We start from the raw sequence: 19,850 nt of genomic DNA on the forward strand, positions 1-19,850 counted from the left end.
TACAAGGTCCTCGCTCTCAGTCTGATTTCAGCACTCTTGAGTCTTCATGGCACTATTTGCTAGATCATCATCATTCTAGAAATGGGAAACATCCTCCATGTATCATGCACGCACCCCTTTGGCCCATGCCTGTACATTTCAAGATTTATATAGCTGTATGTTTCTTTAATCATGGCTACTGTGTAATACAGAGGTAAACGTTTTACTTCTGGGAAAGGATCGGTAAATTGCCAGAATGAATGTGCCATTATACAGCTCAGGAGGGATGGATGGGATCACTTCATGGTGTTAACTCTCAAACCATTTTAAAGTGGTGTCCCTCAAATGATTCTCCTTGGCATCCTGGAGTTACTTGAATGGTGCATGGATGCTGCACCCTATTGAATGAATGAAGATCCTACCAGGTGTAAAAGGTATAAAATTATTTGGGTAAATAATTTGTCCATGTGTGATTTTTCAGATGACTTTATTAGAGTATTTGTTTTCCTGTTTTTTTTTTCACTAGAAAATTCAGTCATTAAAATTATAGGTACACAAGCATTTTTTTTATATATAAAGAGTAGGATTAAGTTGATATACCAGCCTGTTGGAACATGAAATCTTAATGTATTGATTTTTCTTAAACAGCAATGGAGTTGTACTTTTTTGTTTGATCTCAAGGGACAATCTATGAAATGTAGCCACTTTTATGATTTGAATCCAGATTTGAACAGAATGTTTGTTTATTAGCAAACAAATTCAGCTTTTATCAGGATTCAGTTTTGTTTTCCTTGGCACAATATGAACCACACAAGTTTAGGAGAGCATAGTAAATCTGTACATCAACATTTTTAGGAAGAAATTAATGTCATCCTTCTATAAAAGTTGTCCATTTTCAGGTTTCAGGAGGAACTGCGACTTGGTAAAGGTGATGGAGAAATTAATCTGTACACAATTGAAAAAAAACGCAAACCATTACAACCAACACAGAAGGTAAAGAGAAAAAATGCGCTCATTGGTGGCAGAACTTTAATGTTCAGTTTTGTCAGTGCCCTTTTACTTATTTAGGTCATCTTGTTTGCAGTGTCTTTGGACTTGACATTGAGATTTCCAGCTGTAAATGTGAAACTTCTTTTTGTAACGTGATCTTAAGTAACAAATGAACCACAAAATCAATGTGCATTTTCAGTCGTGACTTTTTAAGAAGGAGACCCAATGACTGTTGGCAGCATTTAAAATTTAACATTCAAAATTTGAGAATTTATTAGAGCACCAAATTGCATTTCTTACCACAATGTTAGTAAATACTTTACACATATTGGCAGGAGGACTGGACTTGTCAATATCAATTCTCGAGAGCCAGCATAGATGTAATTGGAGGAATCGCCTCCTTGTGACATTGCGAATGGACTGTACTTGCAGACTGGCAAAATATTTTAGATAAGGTGGACAAAAATGTAAAGTAGTTGTGCAATGGGAGAGAGTAAGGGTCGGTACTGATCCTCCACCTTGTATTTAAATTTACAGCTTTTACACTTCTGGTGCTCTGTGATGGTTAACTTTAGCATTCCACTTTTTATTGAAAAAGTATGTTTTATAACCTTAAAGAGAACTTGGGGTTCAAATGGAAGAAACCAGGCCAACATATTGGACTTGTGTGTATTGGTATTCAGCACTGTTGGGTGTGAAATATTGGGCCCGAATTTGCTGTCAAAATAACGGTGAGGCTAATGGCGCTCGCCGTTATTTATGCGCAAATAGTACAGCAACTTCAGGCGAGGGGTAGATGCGCAGTTTAGTGCCGATATCCAAAAGTTGCTGTCCTAGTTGTGCCACTCCGCTGTTAGCTTCGTGAAAATGGCATCTCGCTGTCTGCCTCACCATTGAAATGCATTGAGCGGCGTGAAGTTGCTGTATTTGTGCGGTAGATACGAACTAAACTCACCACAGAAAGTTAAGTCTTGACCATTTCAGTTTAAGTACCCTTTTAACGATGTGATAAGTGTGAATTACTGCCAGTCAACCTTTCTGGCACTGAAAATTAACTATTAGAAGTGTAGGGTCTCATTCCTTCAGGTTTTAATTGTTGGAGATTTTAAAAATATAAAATTTAAATTTAAATTTTTAAAAAACTTTTCCTTTGTCTTTTTTTTTCTCTCAATCCAATCAATCTTTCCCTCTATTTCTCTTTCTGCACCTGATTTGACATTGAATTCACCCACTCTTAATTTACACTTCCCTCTCAGGTCTTTGACAATCCTTCAATCTCATTTATTTCACAATCCTTCAATCTCATTGGTTAAGGAGATACGCAGTTGCTTGCCCTGTTCACTCAGGTCCCAGATGCCCTGTTTGCCTCGCTGCGACGTTATCAGCTCACACTTTCAGCAACTTGCCACACAAAAAATTATAAACCTAAACACACAAGGACAAGTCTAACTAACGGCAGATGCAGTTAGATGCCCTGCTACAGCAAATTATGGCCCAATATTGAATTTCCTTCAGTCACGTTTCATTACATCTGATCGAGATGTTGCACTGTCTGTTTTACATCTAGCTTTAATCTTCTTAATCTGCTGTGGGACACAGTGCTGAAATTGGAAAAAAAACAGGTAAGTGGAACTTGGTTCAGTGAAACTGTTTTTAGTGAAAAATACCAATGTCCTTGGTCACTTCAGAATGAAATACAGTAATTAGAATTGCAACTTGCTTCTCGTGAGAATCTAAGTAATGAGCTTCCTCATTTGATCAGTCTCTACATACGAAAGAATCGACTGTTATCCAAACGATGGAAAAACACTCAGTTTCTTTGAAGAATTTGACATCATACTGGAGATATTTAAGTCATGTGATTTCCTCCCCCACAAAGTATATAGAGTGCCTCTTTGTGGAAGCATACATTGTTCTTTTTCATTGTTTACCACAGATCTTTCTGTTCTCAACACCACAGGGAAAAATGTAGCCACTTTTTATCTTTTCTCACATGCTTGTTTGTGGTAAGAAAGTAAATGCACCATTATGCACAGCTTTTGTGAAGCTTACGTAACTTTATTGAGTTTCAACATTTCGCAGTCACTGCCAACTTTGAATATTAAGCACTTATTTTTCAGATTTTAACTTCATTGATAAAGCCTTGCACAGACTGCCCATCACATCAGTAAATACATCTCTATTTTGTTCAACGTTAGTTTATGCAAGCTCCTGAATTAAAGATCTGTATATCTTCGCCCAGGGATTTTTCCAGTGGCAGAAAGCCATGAAAAGTGCCCGCGTTGTCTTCTGACATTGCAAAATTTCCAGTACTTTGTTCCAAGTAAGCGGAAGGGCTTGTTGTAAATTAACTGAAAGGAGACCTCACTGCATTTTTTTTTATTCGTTCATGGGATGTGGGCATCGCTGGCGAGGCTGGCATTTATTGCCCATCCCTAATTGCCCTTGAGAAGGTGGTGGTGAGCCGCCTTCTTGAACCGCTGCAGTGCGTGTGGTGACGATTCTCCCACAGTGCAGTTAGGAAGGGAGTTCCAGGATTTTGATCCAGCGACGATGAAGGAACGGCGATATATTTCCAAGTCGGGATGGTGTGTGACTTGGAGGGGAACGTGCAGGTGGTGTTGTTCCCATGTGCCTGCTGCTCTTGTCCTTCTAGGTGGTAGAGGTCGCGGGTTTTGGAGGTGCTGTTGAAGACGCCTTGGCGAGTTGCTGCAGTGCATCCTGTGGATGGTACACACTGCAGCCACTGTGTGCCAGTGGTGAAGGGAGTGAATGTTTAGGGTGGTGGATGGGGTGCCAATCAAGCGGGCTGCTTTGTCCTGGATGGTGTCGAGCTTCTTGAGTGTTGTTGGAGCTGCACTCATCCAAGCAAGAGGAGAGTATTCCATCACACTCCTGACTTGTGCCTTGTAGATGGTGGAAAGGCTTTGGGGAGTCAGGAGGTGAGTCACTCGCCACAGAATACCCAGCCTCTGACCTGCTCTTGTAGCCACGGTATTTATATGGCTGGTCCAGTTAGTTTCCTATCAATGGTGACCCCCAGGATGTTGATGGTGGGGGATTCGGCGATGGTAATGCCGTTGAATGTCAAGGGGAGGTGGTTGGACTCTCTTGTTGGAGATGGTCATTGCCTGGCACTTGTCTGGCGCGAATGTTACTTGCCACTTATCAGCCCAAGCCTGGATGTTGTCCAGGTCTTGCTGCATGCGGGCTCGGACTGCTTCATTATTTGAGGGGTTGCGAATAGAACTGAACACTGTGCAATCATCAGCGAACATTCCCATTTCTGACCTTATGATGGAGGGAAGGTCATTGATGAAGCAGCTAAAGATGGTTAGGCCTAGGACATTTCCCAGGTTCTACCAACCTTCTATTGCTGCTTTGCCTCCAACCTCGCCCTTTCTCACAGGTTCTCCTGTCTGCCTGCTCGCGATGTGTAACTGCCCTGAGGAACTCCTGCAGCAATGCCCTGGGGCTGAGATGATTGGCCTCCAACAACCACTACCATCTTCCTTTGTTGGCATATGTTGGCTTCAGTTGATGCTGGAAAAGACAATAGGATTTTAGTCTGGTGCCCTGAACCTTGGGTGCCTGAGATAATCAGATTTCTGAATTTTTCTTAGTTGTTGATCGAGCAGCACATTATTTCTGTTGCTGTATACTAATAAAACAGTTACTTTCTGTAATGATACTGTTTTCCTTTGAGTAGCTCACACTTTATTTTCAGAAGTTAGGACAGATGGTCCTCAGGAGTAAGTATTTTCAGGAGGGGTCTCTGGGAATGTGTTAATATTTGCAGAGGGTTCCCCATACAGAAAAGTTTGAAAACCACTGGTATATAGATACTTTGGAGTTCAGCTCAAATAATTTAAGATCAGATAAAGAATTAAGTACAATCCAAATTGAAAACATCTGCTTAGTCATGTTTGGTATGAGTTCAAGGACTGGGAAGGTATTGGGATCTTCCAGAATTTGATCTCTCCTGGATTTGCACAGCTGAGTGTTACTAGAGTAATATAGAGTCTGTATTGAAGCACCCTGTTGGAACTATGACTGGTATTTTATCAGGTTTTCTTAACTACGTTACTGACACTGTACCGAAGGCACAGTTTTCTCTTCATCCTCACCCCCCCGCCCCCAATGTGCACTGCAGACTGAGACCTTTCCCCTTTCTTGACAGTAATGTTGTATATTCAGTTGCAGGTCACTGCATCAACATGTGAGCTCCTACTTCTGGTAGGATTAGTGCTATCTGTCATAGTCAGTGTTGTCAAACACCGCCTTTTTAACCAAAGGTGTTGATTCATTGGGCTGATGCAGGTGGCCTTCTGACTCTAAAATGGTTGAGGGGCTGTTGAGACCTCAAGTGGGTAAGATCCTAGAGAGGAGCATAACGAGGAACCATTTATCTTACATTCCAAGTCCTCGGGCCCGATGTTACCAGGGCTGCGGGTTCTCGGTGGGCGGGCTATCGGGCGCGGGGTAACGCGCCCGGTGAAATAAGTCAGCTATCCGTGCGATCGTAGCCCAGTTGGATCCACTTACCTGCTCCTCCCGGTTCCCCACTGCTGATCTGCGCGTCGGGTGGGCTGTGCATACGCAGTGAGATCTGGCAGCTGGAGGAGCTCTATTTAAAGGGGCAGTCCTCCACTGACAGATGCTGCAACAAACAGAAAAAATCACAGCATGGAGCAGCCCAGGGGGAAGGCTGCTCCCAGTTTAATGATACCTCACTCCAGGTATCAATACATGGGGTGAGGAGGAGGGGGAGGACAGAGATCTTCCCCCCGGCGGGTGGGAGGAAGCGGCCTGCCTCTGCCACCAGGAAGGCCTGGCTCGAGGTGGCAGAGGTCACCTGCACCACCAACATATCGCCCACCTGCATACAGTGCAGGAGGCGCTCCAATGACCTAAGTAGGTCAGCCAAAGTAAGTACACTTACTCTTTCCCCTACACTCCGTCTGCCACATCACCGCCCCCACCCCACATCTCCTTCTGCACTGCCAACACTACTCTGTCACATCACCCCTCATACCCACTCAAACCTCATCCTCATCGTATCTGCACCTACTCACCTCGCCAGTACTCATCCCGCATATGTGCAGTAGGCAGCGTAAGGCAAACGTGTCGTGAGCATGAAGGGGATGCGCAAGGGTGTTTGAGGGTTTGTCATGGTTGTTACTTATATTGAATTTCTGACCAACTCACATCACATATTATATTCGCACCACTACTGCCATGTCTTTGCGAATCTTGTGTGGTCTGTGCAATAATGCCCTTTCTGAGGATCACTATGAAGACCCACAACTGATGCCACCCATTGTGTCACTGCAGAGTGGGTGTAGGTGTATTTGCAGGGCTCTTTTGTGCAGACGGCTGAGAGACGGCGGTGATGTCCCCGGTTGCACCCTGGAAGGATGCGGAGGAGAGGTTGTTGAGGGCAGTGGTGACTTTGACAGCGACAGGTAAGAAGATGGTGCTCGGGCCAGCCAGGAGCAGCTTGGCATGAAGGAGGCTGCAGATGTCTACGACTACATGTCGAGTGACTCTGAGCCTCCGTGTGCAATGCTGCTCAGAGAGGTCCAGGAAGCTGAGCCTCGGTCTGTGGACCCTGTGGCGAGGGTAGTGCCCTCTGCGACGCATCTCTCTCTGCGGTAGCCCTCCCCCCTGCTGTACAGGTGGATGTGTCACAGCACTGTGTTGTGCAGCTCCACGTGTCAGAGGTGGACGGCGTGGATGGCGAGGCTGGTGATGCTGTTCGCCCTCCGAGGAGGTCATGACTGCAGCCACGGCGGCCCCCATCCGGAAGATGTACATCTGAGGGGGTCGGCAAGGTAGGTACATGTCTCTGGACCCCGGGGTAAGTGTGCAAGTTGGTGACTTTGATTGTCAGGAGGAGGGTGGTGGAGGCCAGACTTTGTCCCAAGTGACAGAGTGGCCTCCTGCAATGAGTGAGGGTCTCCCCCCTCCGCACCCCGCACCTGTCAAATGGACCTTTGCAGCTGCCACAGCTGACAGCTGCAACAGGTCCATTTGAACTGGGAGTGTTTCCCCCAGAGTGGGAAACAGTCCCAGTTTGCTCTAAAATCCCACCCCTCCTCACATAATCCCTTAATCAGGTCAGTTAATGACCTGAACAAGCCAAATAAATAGCTTCAAGTGGCATCCCGCTGGCTTTAATTGCCTGCGGGATTCCCACCAGCGGGGGCTGCGCGCGCACGCCGGCGCATCAGCGGGGAACCCGGAAGTGCGCAGGTTCGAGGCAGGCTTCGGTCCCGCTCCGGGATTTCCCAATTTTCGGGGCCCCCCCGCCAGGAACGCACCCGATAGCGGCTGCTAAAATGCTGCCCCTCGTCTTTCAGATGATTACAACACCGATTATAAATGTGTGCATCCTTTTCCATAAAAGAATTATATGATTCTTTTTAAGTTACTAGCCGATCTCTCATGGCGTTGGAGTCAAAATCAAGTTCACTGTTGAAGTCAAGCAATGCAAGAGGGCGAGGAATAATTGACCGAATCAAGGAGGACTACAACACTGGAGGACAGAAGAAGTCAGGGAGGTTGAGTGGGATAAGGGAAGGGAGAAGTTAGAGTTGAAAGATTGGTTGGAGGCAGGGAGGGTAGGTAGAATGCAGTTGAAGGGGGAAATAGAGCCAAGTTAGAGGCAGTGGGAAGGGAGCATATGGTTAGAGTATAAAGGGGAAAATAGAGCAGGGTTGGAGGCTGTGAGAGGGAAGGTAGAGCATCATAATGGGGTAATTAGAGGCTGGGGGGGGAGGGGTGGCGGCAGGCGGCGGCTAACGCTTCTGTGAAGCACCTTGGGACATTTTACTACATTAAAGATGCTATATAAATGCAAGTTATTGTACATGTGCAGGTGTGAATGAGGAGACATCAGCCACAAGGAATTTTAAAAATAAATGCCCAGGGTAAGAATTTTTTTTTGAGGAATGTGCCCCAGTTCGGCACCATTAGTGGCCAACAATGGACTAAAGGCTGACAGAGTGGGTTTGTGGAGAGCAAAGGCACCTGAGAAGAGGCTGCAGAGTGCAGGCTGGGAGCACCACAGGCCAAGAGCAGGCCAGAGGCTGACATGGTTGCACGTGGAGCGTGGGCTTGGAGCCAGACGCCAATGGGGACAGCTAGCAACAAACCAAGTGGAGTGGCGAGGCAGACCTGGATAGTGACAGCCTCAGTTGTTCGGTGAAAAGCTGTAGGGGAGAAAGCGTCACAAGGCAGTGCCCTTGATGGGCCACAAAAATTATTTCTCCCATTAAAAATATTTATTATTTAAAATCAGTAGGTTTGATCTGTGGAACTGTACAATTTTTTTTGCCTGAAACAGGAGAGAAAAAGGTGGATTAAAATGAAGCTTCAAAGTTGATTCAGTGCTTGAAATGCAGTGTGACTACAAAAAAGAAGTTACCCAACATGTTGCATAAACCCTCAATGTTACTGTGCTATCTATAAGCATCGCATGCAATTCCAGCAAGGTGTGAACACAGTTAACATTTAAACTCCATGGGAAATATTTAGAGGTGACGGGGCATACTGATTTTAATAATATGCTAGTTGATCTCCTGTGGTGGTACACTCGAGAAATCAAAACCAAGTGTAGCCTTCAGGTGAAGCAGGGGATAATTGGACCAGGGTGCCCACATGTAATTTACTCCCCATTTGCAGGCCATACATAGTCATTTTTATATTTCCATTATAAGTTCCTATGTCTATGTTTATAATGGAAACTGGCTATGCAATACGAGTCACACCATAATTACAACACCTCACCAATGGTGCGCAGTCGTGCCTTAACTGCATGAGGGAATAATCACAGTGTGACAAGTTTACATGAGCAGTTTGCATTATAAATGTAGAGATTGGAATTTATAATAAGTTTTCTGTAAATGCATGCAAACATAACATTTTTAATATTAAATAGATATTAGCAAACCAAAAATACTCACATTTTGGCACTCGTATAGTATTAAAACTGGTCTTTTTGATATCAAAAAAATTGACTAGGTGAAATAAAAGAGCTTATTGAATCCTTAACTCCTCTGCCGTTTAGCTGTGATTCTTAACCCAGTTACTATCAAAGCAAAGAGAATGAGTATCTGATTATCTTGGAATTTGTACATCACAGCATTTTAGTATGGACCAAAATAGTGGCGCTACTCAGCATCTGAAATTTCCTGTATTGATGTCTAGAAAATATCTTGTCACGGTGACTGTGGTTAGGGATTTGAGGATATGAATAGCAAATTAAATTAATTATTATGCCTTAATGTAATTGTAACCTTATTCATAACTTTGCAGAGCGATGGTCAGGATTATTTTCAACGCTCAGGGAGGCGGATTCAACGCCGTAACCAACATTTTTACCAAACACGATCGACTGTAGAACATCGTACTCGTAATATTCGTCGAATGGAAGAACCTAATAATTCTTCAGAGGTCAGTAACTATGGACTTTAATTAGACTATTGTAAATCCTGTGGCAAATACTCTTACTTCACTTATAGAAACATGGAATCTTGAGCACAGAAGGAGGCCATTTGGTCCATTGTGCCTGTGCCAGCTCTTTGAAAGAGCTATCCAATTAGTCCCACTCCCCTGCTCTTTCTCCATTGCCCTGCAAATTTTCCCTTTTCAGGTATTTATGCAGTTCTCTTTTGAAAGTTACTATTGAGATTACACAAATTGGGGTTGTATTCTCTGGAGTTTCAAAGGTTAAGGGGTGATCTGATCGAAGCTTATAATATATTAAGGGGAACAGATAGGGTGGATAGAGAGAAACTATTTCTGCTGATTGGAGATTCTAGGAGTAGGGGGCACAGTCTAAAAATTAGAGCCAGACCTTTCAGGAGCGAGATTAGAAAACATTTCTACACACAGAGGGTGGTAGAAGTTTGGAACTCTCTTCCGCAAATGGCAATTGATACTAGCTCAATTGCTAAATTTAAATCTGAGATAGATAGCTTTTTGGCAACGAAAGGTATTAAGGGATATGGGCCAAAGGCAGGTATATGGAGTTACATCACAGATCAGCCATGATCTTATCAAATTACGGAGCAGGCACGAGGGGCTGAATGGCCTACTCCTGTTCCTAATTTTCCTATGAATCTGCTTCCACCATCTTTTCAGGCAGTGCATTCCAGATCATCATAACTCGCTGCGCAATAACATTTCCCCTCACCTCCACCCTGGTTCTTTTGCCAATTAGCTTACATCTGGTTACCGACCCTTCTGCCAATGGAAACAGTCTCTCCCTATTTACTCTATCACAACCCCTCATAATTTTAAGCACCTCCATGAAATCTCCCCTTAACCTTCTCTGTTCTAAAGAGAACAATCCCAGTTTTTAAAAAATTTTTTTATGGGATGTCGGCGTTGCTGGCAAGGCCAGCATTTATTGCCCATCCCTAATTACCCTTGAGAAGGTGGTGGTGAGCTGCCTACTTGAACCACTGCAATCTGTGTGGTGAAGGTTCTCCCACAGTGCTGTTAGGTAGGGAGTTCCAGGATTTTGATCCAGCGACGATGAAGGAACGGCAATATATTTCCAAGTCAGGATGGTATGTGACTTGGAGGGAACGTGTTTCTCCAGTCTCTCTACATAACTGAAGATCCTCATCCCTGGTACCATTCTTGTAAATCTCTACACCCTCTCCAAGGCCTTGACATCCTTCCTAAAATGAGGTGCTCAGAATTGGCCACAGTAGTCCAGTTGAGGCTTAACCAGTGATTTATAAAGGTTTACTATAACTTCCTTGCTTTTGTACTCTATGGGCATAATTTTAGCCTGGAGCCGGGAAGGGGGCCTTGGGTTGAATTGCGGACGGGAAACCCAGAAGTACGGGTTTCGACATCCTTACGATTTTGACGTAAGGACATCTTTTATTTTTTTTGACTGCTTCCCACCCGACAGGCGGGATTGATAGCCTGGTCTCAGTTGAATGGGAGAAGAGCAAGGAAGAGGTAAGTGTTAGATTGGATGGATTTGGGTGGGGGGGACACGGGGGCATCTGTGGGCATATGGGTCACTGGGGGGAGTTAGTCATCGGAGGGGGGTGCGGGGCGGGAATTAATCATTGGGAGGGGGATCGTGGGTCAGTCACTGGGGAGGGTTGGGAGCAGGGGTCGTGATCGTTGGTGGGGGGTGTCGGCGATCATTTGTAGGTTCATTGCAGGTGGGCTTGTTAGGCCTGTGAGCAGCACTCCTCCTCCGGGCCCACAAGCTGTGCTATAAAGGCACTTAGCTGCAGTTTCGGGCCATCTCACCTCCTCTCACGCGGCATGAAGGAAATGAATCAGGAATCCTGGCCCCCAGAGGCTAAAATCACAAAACCTCAAAAATGGAGGCCCACAACCTCCTTGAAAGGTTTTAGTGACCATCCCACCTCCTGAGGGTGGATTGATCGCCTGCCCCTCGTCCCGCCCCCTTGAAAACCGGAAATGAGCGGGTTGGGGGTGGGTTTGAAATTGTTACAATTTTCAATGGCCCCCCCCCCCCAACCCGCCTGTTTTTCCAGGCTAAAATCATGCCCTATGCCTCTATTTATAAAGCCCTGGATCCCGTATGCTTTGTTTTTACAGGCTTATCAACTTGCCCTGCCACCTTCAAAGATTTGTAAATGTAAATCCCTAGGTCTCTCTGTTCCAGCACCCCTTCCAAAATTGTACCATTTTGTTTATATTGGGCCCGATTTTACCAGGCCTGCGGGTTTCCGGTGTGTTGGGTTTCGGGAGCGTAGTCAACACGCTTGGTGAAATTAGTGTGTTGCTCGCGCGATCGTAGCAGGCAACACACTAATTGGATCCACTTACCTGCTCTTCCGGGCTCCGCGCTGCTGGTCTGCGCGTCGGGCGGGCTGCGCATGCACAGTACGATCTGTCAGCTGGAGGCTCTCTAGTTAAAGGGGCAGTCCTCCACTGACAGATGCTGCAACCAATAGAACACATTACAGCATGGAGCAGCCCAGGGGGAAGGCTGCTCCCAGTTTAATGATGCCTCACCCCAGGTATCATCAGATGGGGTGAGGAGGAGGGGGAGGACAGAGATCTTCCACCCGGCGGGCGGGAGGAAGCGGCCTGCCTCTGCCACCAAGAAGGCCTGGCTCGAGGTGGCAGAGGAGGTCACCTGCACCACCAACATATCGCCCACCTGCATACAGTGCAGGAGGCGCTTCAATGACCGCAGTAGGTCAGCCACAGTGAGAACACGTAGTCTTTCCCCTACACTCCGTCTGCCACAACACTGACCCCACCCCACATCTCCTTCGGCACCGCCAACATCACTCTGTCACATCACCCCTCATACCCACTCAAACCCCATCCTCATCTTACCTGCACCTAGTCACCTCGCGAGTACTCACCCCGCCACTAACACGCAGCCCAATCCTCATATAATCTCATGGCTCTATCCCATACGCACCCTCTCGTGCATCTCCCTCACGGCCAGCCTCACTCAACCTGCCATCACCTGTGCTGCAGCCACAGGGCATGCATCACATATGTGCAGTAGGCAGCGTAAGGCAAACGTGTCGTGAGCATGAAGGGGATGCACAAGGGTGTTTGAGGGTTTGTCATGGGTGTTACCTATATTGAATTTCAGAACAACTCACATCACACATTATATTGGCACCACCACTGCCATGTCTCCGCGAATCCTGTCTGTTTTGTGCAATAATGCCCGCTCCTGGGTATCACTATGAGGACCCACCACTGATGCCACCCATCGTGTTACTGCAGAGTAGGTGCAGGTGTATTTGCAGGGCTCTTCCGCGCAGACGACTGAGACACATCGGCGGTGTACCCGGCTGCACCCTGGAAGGATGCGGAGGAGAAGTTGTGGAGGGCAATGGTGACTTTGGCAGCGACAGGTAAGCAGATGGTGCTGGGGCCAGCCAGGAGCAGCTCGGCATGAAAGAGGCTGCAGATGTCCACGACTATATGTCGAGTGAATCTGCGCCTCAGTGTGCACTGCTGCTCAGAGAGGTCCGGGGAGCTGCGCCTCGGTCTGTGGACCCTGTGGCGAGGGTAGTGCCCTCCACGACGCGTCTCTCTCTGCGGTAGCCCTCCCTCCTGCTGTACAGGTGGATGTGTCACAGCACTCTGTTGTGGAGCTCCACGTGTCAGAGGTGGACGGCTTGGATGGCGAGGCTGGCGATGTTGTGCGCCCTCCGAGGAGGTCATGACTGCAGCTACGGCGGCCCCCATCCGCAATATGTACATCTGAGGGGGTCCGCAAGGTAGGCACATGTCTCCGGACCCTGGGGTGAGTATGCAGGTTGGTGACTTTGACCGTCAGGAGGGTGGGTGCTGGAGGCCACACTTTGTCCCAAGTGACAGTGCGGCCTCCTGCAATGGGTGAGGGTCTTCTCTTCCCCCCCCCACCTGTCAAATGGACCTTTGCAGCTGCCACAGGCTGACGGCTGCAACACGTCCAGTTCAACTAGGACTGTTTCCCCCAGTGTGTGAAACAGTCCCATGTTGATCCAAAATCTCACACAGTCCCTTAATCAGGTCAGTTAATGACCTGAACAAGCAAAATAAATACACTCAAGTGGCATCCCGCTGGCTTTAATTGCCTGCGGGATTCCCACCAGCGGGGGCTGCGCACGCACCCCTGCACGTCATCGGGGAACCCGGAAGTGGGCGGGATCGTGGCGCGATCCGGTCACGTGCCAGGGTATCGGGATTTTCGGGGCCCCCCCGCTGGAAACGCACACGAAACCCGCTGGTAAAATCGAGCCCATTGTCTCTCCTCATATTTCCTTTTAAAATGTATCACTTCACACTTCTCTGCATTAAATTTCATCTGCCACTCGTCTGCCCGTTTCACCAGTCTGTCTCTCCTCCTGAAGTCTGCTACTATCCTCCTCACTGTTTACTACATTTCTAAGCTTAGTGTCATCTACGAACTTTGATGATATGGGCCCTATATGGCCAAGTCCAGGTCATTAATATATATCAAAAAGAGCAGTGGTCCTAATACTGACTCCTGCTTGACACCACTGTATATTTCCCTCCAGTCTGATAAACAACTGTTCACTCCTCCTGTCTGCTTTCTGACTCTTAGCCAATTTCGTATCCACGTTGGGCCTCAGTTTTTCTAACAAGTCTATTATGTGGCACTTTATCAAACGCCTTCTGAAAGTCCATATACACAACATCAACCTTTATCAACTTTCTCTGTTATTTCATTGAAGAACTCAATCAAGTTTGTCAGACACAATTTGCCTTTAACAAATCCATGTTGGCTGTCATTTATTAAGCCGTGTCCTTCCAAGTGACAAGGTTGTCCTGGATTATGGTCTCTAAAAGTTTCCTCACCACCGACGTTAGGCTGACTGGCCTGTAGGCACCTGATTTACCTCCCTCCCCTTTTTTGAACAGGGGTGTAGTATTTGCAACCCTTCAGTCCACTGGCAGCACTTCCATATCCAAGGAGGATTTGGAGATTGTGGCCAAAGCCTCTGCTATTTCCACCTTTCCTTCCCTCAGCAACCTTGGATGCATCCCATCTGGACCAGGTGACTTTTCTACTTTGAGCGCTGCCAGCCGTTTAAGTAACTCCTCTTTATCTATTTCTGTCCTCCTTTACTGTGACATTGACAGCAACCTCTTCTTTCGTAAAGACTGATGCAAAGTACTCATTTAGTACCTCAGCTATGCCCTGTGTTGCCACAAACAGATTTCCTTTTTGGTCCCTAATCAGCCACCCTGCCCTTCCTTTGACTATCCTTTTACTCTTTTTTACATGTTTCTAAAATACTTTAGTGTTCCCTTTTATGTTACCTGTTAATCTTTTCTCGTACATTCTTGTTGTCCCTCATTTCTTTTTTAATTTCTCCTCTGCACTTTCTGTATTCTGTTTGATACTCAAACCTGACATTTATCATAAGCCTCCTTTATGTGCATCTTGTAGTAATTTCAAGTTACTTATGCAATTAATGCATGTGCAATATAAACCTGTAATTGGAGACTCCTGGCCACCAAGTTATTTATCAGAGAGGTCTGCAGTCAATCAGTGACCTGTCCCCTCTCAAAGATCTCAAACACAGCTGCCAATCAAACCCAAGACTTCAGGCTAGACTTTGATCTGTGTCAGGTTATCTTGAGAACATCACTGCAGATATGCTTACCCACAGAAATCTGATCCAAGCCCTTTGAAGTTATGGTGAAACAAAAGACAATAGATGACTGCGTCTCTCATAATTACCTTAAATCATCAGCTATCCATCAATATTAAATGGATAATCATTCTTTGACGATGGCAAAGATGTTTTGTGATTTAATGTGATGGCTCTGGTCAATTAAATGGTTAACATTCGAGGTAATCAAGTGTGCTTGCCGTAGAAACTCACACCTCTTGCAGTGGCTTGTCTAGTCTGAGTTCATGGCTTTTCTATTGAGATGTGTGTGACCTTCGGTGTTAATCCCTACCATAGGAACAGAAGTAGGCCATTCAGCCCCTCGAGCCTGTTCTGCCATTCAATTAGATCATGGCTGATCTTTATCTTAACTCCATCTACCCATCTTAGTTCCGTAACTCTTGTCTAACAAAAATCTATCAATCTCTGTTTTGAAATTTTCAATTGATCTAGCTTCAACAGCTTTTAGGGGGAAGAGAGTTTCAGATTTCCACTACCCTTTGTGTGCAGTAATGCTTCTTGACATCACCCCGATACGGCCTAGCTCTAATTTTAAGGTTATGACGTTTCTAGCAACACAAAATAAAAATTCAGTACAGACACAAGTCCCCTTTTGTCACTAAGAGGCTCCATATAGTCTATGACGGGGCAAAAATCAAGATCTTCCACAAACTAGTAGCCTTTATCAATCTCAGGCTTAAAACCTTCGCGTTGCAGCTGGTGAGCAACGGCTCTGGTATCTGGTACTTACTTGATCAGTTACCAGTGAGCCCTCTGGAGCAAGGATGCAAATGTTATTGGCACTTCATTCAAAGTTGTTTTCATTAGCACATTAAGATGGTGTCTGGTGACATTGTAGCTTCTCATTTTTGCTCAAACTCTACAGGCAAATGACCCATCATCTGATGGAAATGACCACTGGCACATTGTCCTTTTTAATACTTTGCTTCTTATTGCACGCAGGAGATGGAGACAATAGATGGAAGTGATGGGTCATCTGATGCTGAAGAAGAGTGGCAGAGTGAGAGCAGTTCCAGGTAGGAGGCCTTTGTTTTGAATTCTGCCATTGGAGTGTAAATAGTAACTCAGATTTATGTACACAATTCAACTGGCCTGTACTGTGTGTTACGCTGCCCCTCCTCCCCTCCTCTCTCTTCCCCCCCCCACCCCCCGCCGCCAGACTCTCAACCTATTTTATAGAAAAGTCTCCGAGATTATTTTATTAAGTATGAAATCATCAACACTTTAATGATCACAAAAGCAGTTATGATATAGCCTAGAATTTTCTTCCAGATTTTGAAGATTTCCTTCAACCAAGCATTGTGGAAGTTTTTGTAATACAATTGAGCTAAGGAAAACTGACTTTCAATCACTATAATGTTGAAGCTAATTGAACCAGACTGATGAATGCCTGTGTATTGCAAGAATTTAAGAATTCTGCCTATATGTCAATCCCAGGTTTTCAAGTTGTTAAACTCCAAGGATATTAAAAACCTGTTTGTTTTTTAAAAAAACTTTGAAGCTGTTTTATGGTATATTTTCCTCGAGAGGCACAAGTGATAGTACACTTTCTTGAAATTGGGATATAATGCTGGCAATGTGCTGGTGTAAGTTCACAGTGGCTCTTTACTTTTTTTTCATTTACTTTTCTTTTGTTTTTTAGCCTCTATTGTGCTTCACACTAGATCTGCTGAGCTTAACAGGCTCTGAAAATTATTTTAGATTTTAAGACCATTTTTCCAGTTAGTACTTGACTTAAGTTCTTTTCTCTGAGTATTAAGTACATTCCTATCACTGCGTGTTTCCCCACTTCCCAGATTTGATTTTTCTTCAGCCAAATTTTCTCGCCTCTTTCTGGCCCTCCCAACCACCACCAAAAGCATTGAATAGTTGTTGGGGTATAATTCAATGAGCACTTGGCCGCTGGTACTTCATTCAAGTGACCACTATTCATGCGTGCACATTGGCAGTGAATGTTGGCAGGCCATTGGACCATTGAGGCCGAAGGAATCATAGCTGAGCCCGATCCAATTTTTGCCCAACATCCATACATATGTACCTCTAGCTGGAGTTGTTGGGTAGTGATCAGGCGTTCTCGGGTTCAGTTGTCCAAACTGCTATTTTTTTGCTGTAATTCAGTACAGACCAGATATCGAAACTGAGACGTTCCTTGTGTGCATGGCTCAGCAACTCCTTGGATAAGTCACCATCAATAAATTGCCCAGGAATGTCCCGTCCACAAAAAGCAGCACAAATCCAATCGGGCCAATTACCGCCCATCAGTCTACTCTCAATCATCAGCGAAGTGATGAAAAGTGCCGTCGAGTGCAGTCAAGCAGCACTTACTCACCAATAACTGCTCACCGATGCTCAGGTTGGATTCTGCCAGGACCACTCGGCTCCAGACCTCATTACAGCCTTGGTCCAAACATGGACAAAAGAGCTGAATTCCAGAGCTGAGGTGAGAGTGATTGCCCTTGACATCAAGACAGCATTTGACTGAGTACGACACCAAGGAGCCCCAGTAAAATTGAAATCAATGGGAATCAGGGGGAAAACTCGCCAGTGGCTGGAATCATACCTAGCACAAAGGTTGTTGGAGGCCAATCATCTCAGCCCCAGGACATTGCTGCAGGAGTTCCTCAGGGTGGTGTCATAGGCCCAACCATCTTCAGCTGCTTCATCAATGACCTTCCCTTTGCAACCCCTCAGATAATGAAGCAGTCCGTGCCCGATAAGTGGCAAGTAACATTCATGCCACACGAATGCCAGGCAATGACCATCTCCAACAAGGGAGAGTCTAACCACCTCCGCTTGTCATTCAACAGCATTACCATTGCCGAATCCCCCACCATCAATATCCTGGGGGACTTAACTGGACCAGCCGCACACATACTGTGGCTAAAAGAGCAGATCAGAGGCTGCGTATTCTGCAGCAAGTGACTCACCTCTTGACTCCCCAAAGCCTTTCCACCATCTACAAGGCACAAGTCAGGAGTGTGATGGAATACTCTCCACTTGCCTGGATGAATGCAGCTCCAACAACACTCAAGAAGCTTGACACAATCCAGGACAAAGCAGCCCGCTTGATTGGCACCCCATCCACCACCTTAACCATCCATTCACTCCCTCCACCACCATCGCACCATGGCTGCAGTGTGTACCATCTACAAGATGCACTGCAGCAACTCGCCAAGGCTTCTTCGACAGCACCTCCCAAACCCGCAACCTCTACCACCTAGAAGGACAAGAGCAGCAGGCACATGGGAACAACACCACCTGCACCTCCAAGTCACACACCATCCTGATTTGGAAATATATCGTCGCTGGGTCAAAACCCTGGAACTCCCTACCTAACAGCACTGTGGGAGAACCTTCACCACAAGGACAGCAGCGGTTCAAGAAGGTGGCTCACCACCACCTTCTCAATGGCAATGAATGCTGGCCTTGCCAGCGACGCTCATATTCCAAGAATGAATAAAAAAAACTGGTGTCTCAGATTTAACGTTTAAAATGAAGCTGCATTGTAAAGCCCATTTCCTCTTATGATCAGTGAAGTGACCCAATGCATTCAATTATCAGCTGAGAGGATCCCCAAAAAGCATGTTTACTTCCTATTAATCACATTTTCTTATTTTGAGGCAAATCACGAACACGTCCTTAACCTATTTTAGATTTTTAAAAATCGGGCGAAATATAAAGAGAACAACAATATCAGTCAATCTAAAAATTGGAGTATGAAATCAGTGTTCAAAAGCAGGTGAGATTTGACTGATCCCTGCTTTTAAATAGCTTCAATGGAGTTTGTCCATTTCACTGAACAAATGGAGTTCAAGCAGATCTTGCAAGAAGCCCTTAAAATGTATTTTTAGATCCTGTTCATAGTGGGGAGAGAATAGACAAGAAATATGTGTCACACTTCAGAGGGAAATATTTCAGCATTCACAACCTCTTGCGTTTCCTTCTACTGTAATGGTCATTGCTGGTGTGGTGGAAATAATTCCTGCGCTTAGCACTTTACTGGTTTGATGATGCTTTTTCACAATCGGGCTCTGTTTCAGGAAGTTACAGTAAGATCAGTTATCCACTATCTCATACTGGTGCCAAAGTCTGAATGTTGATCTTAAAAGCTTACATTTCCCTTTTCTCAACATTCAAAATTTAGTGATTCATCAAGTGAGTATTCAGATTGGACAGCGGATGCAGGTATTAACCTTCAACCACCCAAGCGATTGGTGAGACGAACAGTACGGCATATTAGTAGCAACTCTGAAGATGAGAAGATGGGAGAAAGATTGGCTGTAAAACGCAATAAATCCAAACAGTCCAAGCAAAAGGTACAGGAATGTGTGTAACATTTTGGGATTTTTACCTGTATGACCTGGAAGGGATTTTTGTATTAATTTATGTTGCTGATATAAGGTAAGATTCAGTTTACAACAGATAATTCCCAGAGTTCTACAAGACATTTGGAATGTTGATTAGGGTGATTCTTTTGCAGGTTATATCAGTTTTGAAATGAAAGTTGTTGAGGGTAGGTTCCAGATTTCTCTTGAATTCATAATAGAATAGTTTTTATTCATTATGCCTGGCAAGAGCTTACCTGAATGTTTTGCAGATGCTGCAAGCATCCATACCAAGAGGGTAGCTTTTTGTTCAAGCTGGTAACTTTGATTTGGCAGCTCAGTGGACCAATCGATAATACCCAGAGTTGAGGGCAGG

At 45.4% G+C, this 19,850-nt stretch overlaps 1 protein-coding gene across 2 annotated transcripts in view; it reads left to right on the forward strand.

Annotated features, from left to right (window-relative positions):
* brwd3 (bromodomain and WD repeat domain containing 3) overlaps window positions 1-19,850 on the forward strand; it is a 97,522-nt gene that overhangs the window by 35,289 nt on the left and 42,383 nt on the right. For both annotated transcript variants that reach the window (XM_067996843.1, XM_067996844.1), the window contains exons 20-23: window positions 879-972; window positions 9,289-9,426; window positions 16,092-16,165; window positions 19,294-19,465. In XM_067996843.1, the coding sequence (XP_067852944.1) occupies window positions 879-972; window positions 9,289-9,426; window positions 16,092-16,165; window positions 19,294-19,465 (478 nt within the window). The remainder of the gene's footprint in view (window positions 1-878; window positions 973-9,288; window positions 9,427-16,091; window positions 16,166-19,293; window positions 19,466-19,850) is intronic.

Source organism: Heptranchias perlo, chromosome 15 (assembly GCF_035084215.1).
Source record: "Heptranchias perlo isolate sHepPer1 chromosome 15, sHepPer1.hap1, whole genome shotgun sequence".
In the NCBI taxonomy this organism is placed as follows: Eukaryota; Metazoa; Chordata; class Chondrichthyes; order Hexanchiformes; family Hexanchidae; genus Heptranchias; species Heptranchias perlo.